Source organism: Diceros bicornis, chromosome 4 (assembly GCF_020826845.1).
Source record: "Diceros bicornis minor isolate mBicDic1 chromosome 4, mDicBic1.mat.cur, whole genome shotgun sequence".
Taxonomy (NCBI): domain Eukaryota; kingdom Metazoa; phylum Chordata; class Mammalia; order Perissodactyla; family Rhinocerotidae; genus Diceros; species Diceros bicornis.
The window spans coordinates 29,400,992-29,406,991 of NC_080743.1; the positions used below are offsets into that span (position 1 = coordinate 29,400,992).

General features: G+C 34.8%; 1 protein-coding gene across 10 annotated transcripts in view; it reads left to right on the forward strand.

Moving 5' to 3' along the window:
* CCDC18 (coiled-coil domain containing 18) overlaps nucleotides 1-4,144 on the forward strand; it is a 103,152-nt gene extending 99,008 nt beyond the window's left edge. For all 10 annotated transcript variants that reach the window (XM_058538540.1, XM_058538541.1, XM_058538542.1 and 7 more), the window contains one exon: nucleotides 3,219-4,144. In XM_058538540.1, coding sequence (XP_058394523.1) covers nucleotides 3,219-3,233 — 15 coding nt within the window. In that variant the 3' untranslated portion in view covers nucleotides 3,234-4,144. The remainder of the gene's footprint in view (nucleotides 1-3,218) is intronic.
* Nucleotides 4,145-6,000: the final 1,856 nt, after the last annotated feature.

Sequence of the window (6,000 nt, forward strand, 5' to 3'; positions counted from 1 at the left end):
CAGGGTAAGGTACTGGAGATTTAAGAACAGGGAAGGTATATGAAATAGTTATCTTGGAGAGTGGGAAAATATAAACGAACTAGGGAAGTCTAGTGGGATTGCCAGGCAGATAATTTTGTTCTGTGGAACGGCTCTGCAAACTACAAGACGTCTGGCATTTTTTGTCCCTATTATACACCAGCAACAGGGTGTTCCTTTCTCCCCATCACAGTGACAACCAAAAAGTACTCTCACAAATTTCCAGAATGTTCCCTAGGGGAGAGTACTGCTCCCTTTAAGAACCTCTGCTCTATTTCAATGGCGCTTAGAGTCACAGATGTATGAGAGTCTATTTTTGGTAAAATAGAACTTAATTTGTGTAGAAGAAATTTAATAAGTACGGTGACAGATTGTGATCATAATAATACATAGCATTTACTATATGCCAGGCACTATTCTAAATGCTTTACATAAATTAACTCATTTAATCTTTATTAACAATCCTGCGTGCGATAGGTACTATATTATCCTAATAGTACCAAATAGTTCTTCTATTGTAGTGGGTACTATTATTATGCCCATTATATAGTAGAGGAAACTGAGTCTCTGTTCTTAACCACTATTGGTATGCTATTGACATTCTTGTATTTATATTTTCTTCAGTACTGTTTAATTACATAGTTTGGTCTTGCAACTGCTTAGTCAATTAGGGATAAAGAGAGTAAGACTTAAAGGTTACTACACAACTGATAGAATGATTTCTCACTATATAGGTCATTGGAATAGATAGATGTATTTAAATATTTCAAGTCATTTTACCTATTCTATTATCATGGAAACTCATTGCCAAATTAAAATATGCAAAATACTGTAGCCGGTTCTTAAAATCCAGCCAAAGTTAAATTCTGTACATATACATAGTTTTGTTTACTGCTAGTGATACTCTACTGAGTTTTAAATACATTAACCACAGTCGGTACTCATAACTTAAAGCTCACGTGGGACTCGCATAGCTCATGACCCTCAATTGCATTACTTGTGTTGGCTTAATTTTGTCTTGGATAGAAGGGACTGGCTCTTTGGGTTGCTCAGAACTCCATTCAGTGCTGCTTTGGGACCCATGCTGGGACTGATGCTTGACAAATGCTTATGTAGATTTTCTTCAATTCTCTGATGGTCATTACTTACATATTATACCTTAATCTTAAGGGGAAGGTAACTGAAGACATCTTCTCAATGCTTTTTCTCTAGGGCCTCCATTTTTTTCTTTTCTAATTACAGTTATTTTTTCTAGAGGAAGGTGAGAAAATTCAGAGCTACAACTACTATTGAAAGAAACTTTGACTTGTTATAGTTTTACTGTTTACGTTCATGGTCATTTGCATGTACATTGCATTAATAAATGTGTACCATTTTGTAAAACTTGACATAAGATATTTTAAATTGGAGTGTAAAACCTTGACCCACAGGCTAATTCTGGTCCTCAGCTTATTTCTTCTACCAGTAAAGTATGACATTGCATTGGTCTCCGATTTAAAAGCAGAATTTTTAAACTCTTTTGAGCCAAGGAACCTATTGTTTAAATGAAATGTTATAAAGAAACCCAAATATGTCAATCAGATACAAAGATAATTTATCTGATTGGGGGTGGGTTGTGTCTGACCTCTACCCAGTTACTTGCTCACCTTCTTTCATGGCTGCTCGTGCAAAGACTCTAGAGCAGCCCTGGATTAACCTTTAAGGAAAATAAGCGTGAGTTTAGGGCAGCAATGGAGGGGGAGCGTCACAGAGCTTTTTGCCCTATCATGCCTTTAACTCTTTCACTGCCACACTTGACTGTAGTAGAATTTTTTGAAATTGTCTTTATCTGCCATGTTCCAATTTAATCTGCACTGTTAAAAAAATCTTTTTCTTTGGTATGGTGAGTGACTAAAGTTTAAAAGTTTGTTTTGAAGGTATTATTAGATATAACATTTGTTTCTGACTCATGGTGTGAGTTTGACTTCTGTAGAGTAAAACCAGCCAGCTGAGTCCTAATAGCATTTAACTCATCAGGTGATTTGTGTAAAGGACCCTTAAGCTCTTTATTTTAAGCAGTGGAAGGGCCAGGCAGCATCATTGTTGCCTGTGCTTAGGGCATCAATGGGCCATAATCCAGCCCTGCTCCAGAAAGTGCAGTTTTAAAGTCCACTAGTACAGCAGAAAGAACATAGAAATTAGTATGTGAGAAGTGTTTAATAAGTGTTAGCTTCCTGTCTTGTGTTGTAGCCCAAATACTGATTTTCCTAATGGTTAACTATGTTGGCAATTCCATTTACAATAGAGCCTCTAACACAGCAGTATTCTGCTTTCAGACTCTTTAAGCTTCAGAACTCACAAAAAATTATACACGTACACAATTGTGAACACAGTTTCAGGGAGTTCACAGACTTTAAGTTAAGAACTCTTATTTTGGATTAGAGCAGTGGAAGTGCCGTGAATACTGATTTATTAGCTAATTCACAGTTTATTAGGAAGTTATAAAAAGTATTATTTATATCCATCTTATTTTGAAAAAGGAAAAGTAGTTTATAAAATATGGTCTGTATACTATGCAATAAGATGAAAAATAATAATTGGGAAAATCAGCTATAGGGAAAACAGTTAAAGATGGAAAAAACAAAATGAAGCAGGAGTACAGGTAAAAACCTAGAGACATGATAACATTTTCAAATTCCTGACCCAAGTAAAAACCAAGGTATGACAAGAGTATTTGACCTGTATTTTTAGAATCTCCTGGGCCTTTTCGCTCTTGTTTTCTACTTCTTTATGTTGTGCTACTTCTTTGTGCAAATATGTCTCTCTTGTCTTTTTCCTTTTCTGCTCTATTTTTTTTCTCTCTTCTCGCTTTTTCATTGACTTTTTTTCATGTAACCCTTCATCTGTCTTCCTTACTGTGCCCTCCTTTGAACCATAATGTGACAACAATATCTAAATATCTTATTTTTGTTGTGTTCCCTGTTTTTGTTTTTGATATCAATTTAGTTTAACCTTGCACTCCTTCCCAGCCCCCCCAACCAGAATTATTTGCTTTTTACATCCGTGTGGTCCATTATTGACTTTTTCTGATTCATATTTTTCAATTGACTAAATATTTTCCACCCTTGCTTTAAATTTGCTCTTGTTTATTATAGTGGACTTTAAGGCAAGTCTATATAAGAATATTTCAAATATTAATCTATTATTTTGCATTATTCCAGGGAGAAAATTTATAATTAAAAGAAGATGTTGATGTGATGAAAAAATGGGATTTTTGGTACTGTGCAGTGTTTACTTATTATATGTAGCTCATACTTCATAGAAGCTGTTATTTTATTGCTTTTGAATAAATTTTATATTTCAATATTTTTAAAGAAAGTTCTTTCTTCTAAAGCTTGTTTGTACTTTTTGTGAAAAGTAATTCATTTTATTCATTATTTTTGGTTTAAACTTGGCACTTTCCTTGTCTTTGTTTTTTGTGTAAAAATCATTGTTAAAATGCGTAATAAGAACATTGAGTAATTTATGTTTTCAATCAGACTACCGTATTATTTGCTTATTTTTCTAGTAATACTTTATTTTTAAAATAAGTAATATGAATTTAGAAGTAATTCTGCCACAGGTTCATAATTGTACTAATAATGGCTGGCTTTTATTGAGTAAAGTTTACCATTTATCAGGCACTGTTCTAGACACTTTATATTCGTTAAGTCATTTGATCTACATAACAATCTTGTGAAGTAGGTACTATTATCGTTCCTGTTTTACAGGTGGAATTATGTAACATAATGACACAAATATGTGTTCCAAAGAAATTGGTTTGTTGTAAGTATCAAGAGATGGACTTTGGGTTAGTGACTCCATTTACACATGATTAGCTTTGTGGTAGAATAAAAATAATTCAGCAAAATTAAGGTGACATTTAAATCTTCAAATTTAAAAATCTCTCAAGAGTTCAGATTTGATGTCATTAGACCAAATATTTAATTTGTAAATGAATATAAATGTATCCTTAGAAAATAATATGGAGTTAATCTTTTCTAATAGATAAACATTAAAGCCATTAATATGATGACAGTACCATTTGAACAACACTAATTCAGAATGTGTAATTATTTATCAGGAGTGGAATAAAGTTTATCTTTTTACTGCTACTTACTAGTGACTTAACACTAAGCGTTCATTACTGATTCAGTCTTCTTAGCCAGCACCTTTATTGCCTTTTCTCTGTCTTTTTACCATGTGCCTTGTGAGTTCTTATTCATGGATTAGTTAGCATTACTGAGTAGAGTCACAATGTACATCTGACACCTTTATAAATTTATAGTTTCCAATCTGAGTTGGACTCTTAACAATGTTTGACAAACTTTGAACTCTTCTTCTTAGCTTCATTTCTCTTCCTCATTACAGGTATATTAATATTTATTATTATTTTCAACCACTGCCTTTGCTGCATCTTCCACACTCAAGAGATAACTTAGCCACATACTTCATAAGAGATCTTCAGGTCCAATCTCCCTCAATTTCCTTCATCTTTCTAGACCTACTTATGCTAGTGAGCATCCATATTTTCTTCCCTTCTATCTCAGAAAAGCTTATTTTTCTACAAGGCTAATTCTTCTACTTGTGCACTAAATTTCATTCTTTCCCTTTGATCCTAGGATTTTATTCTATTAAGTATCCCACTTTTTATCCTATATCCATCCCTTTGTCTTCTTCCATTCATATAAACATGTTCAAATCCCTTCCCTGGCCTTAATAACAACATCAACAACAAAAACTCCACGTTTACACCACCTACCGCTCAGTAAAATGCTCCATCTCCTTATAGTGCACATCATTGTTTGATCTTTTCCACATCCCACTGGATTCATATAGTTGCAATAGGAATAGCTATGTAATGCTCTAATCCATTAACCTCTATAATCCCTGGCTACAGTTTATTCATCCAGGGTTAGATACTTAGTTTAAGCAGGGCCAGAGTCTTTTCTTAGGATTGAAACTGGGACTGAAAACAAAGAAACTCCACTATCTCTTTGCATTCCTGCACTGTAAAATGCAAGGCTCCAGAGCTTTTGATAGCCGTGTTCCTACCATGTGGGTCAAAGAAACAATGCAGCTAGTCTGGAGAAAGGAGGAGAGAAAATGAAGCAAACCTACAGAAAGGAACAAGAAAAAGAATACTGATGATCCCTGGTTCCACATGTTTTTGAGATGTAGCCACATTATTGACCTTGCATTCTGAGACATTACAATATTCTTATAGTAAGCCCTTTTTTTTTCATGAGGAAGATTAGCCCTGAGGTAACATCCAACGCCAACCCTCCTCTTTTTGTTGAGGAAGACCAGCCCCGGACTAACATCTGTGCCCATTTTCCTCTACTTTATATGGGACGCCATCACAGCATGGCTTGACAAGCGGTGCGTTGGTCCACGCCTGGGATCTGAACCTGAGAACCCAGGCCCCCGAAGCGGAGTGCACAAACTTAACCACTACGCCACTGGGCCGGCCCCAAGCCCTTTTGTTAAGCTGGTTCAAATTGATTTCTATCACTTGCAAACAAAAAAGCCCTAACCAACGTACTTTGTCTTTTCTTTTGCCACCAAATTTCTTAGAAAAACTAGTTTATACTCCCTCTTTTACTCTTTACTTCCCACTCAATCCTTAACCTAATACAATCTGATTTCCACTCCTACTATTCTGTTGCCACACCCAGTGTCCTATTTTCATTCTTTATTTTGTTTAATTTTTCATAGTATTTGATATTGTTTACCAGCTCTCCTTTGATATTTCTGTATTTGACTCTAGAACACTGCTAGTCCTTCCTGATTCTCCTTTTAAAAACAAATAGCTAACCCTTACATAATGCTTACTATATGCCAAGCAGTGTTGTACACTTTACAAATGGTAATTCATTTAATCTTTACAGCAACTCTGTGAGGAAATATCTTGCAAGGAGGTCATGCAACACAGCACTATAGTACCACATAATGTAGATATAA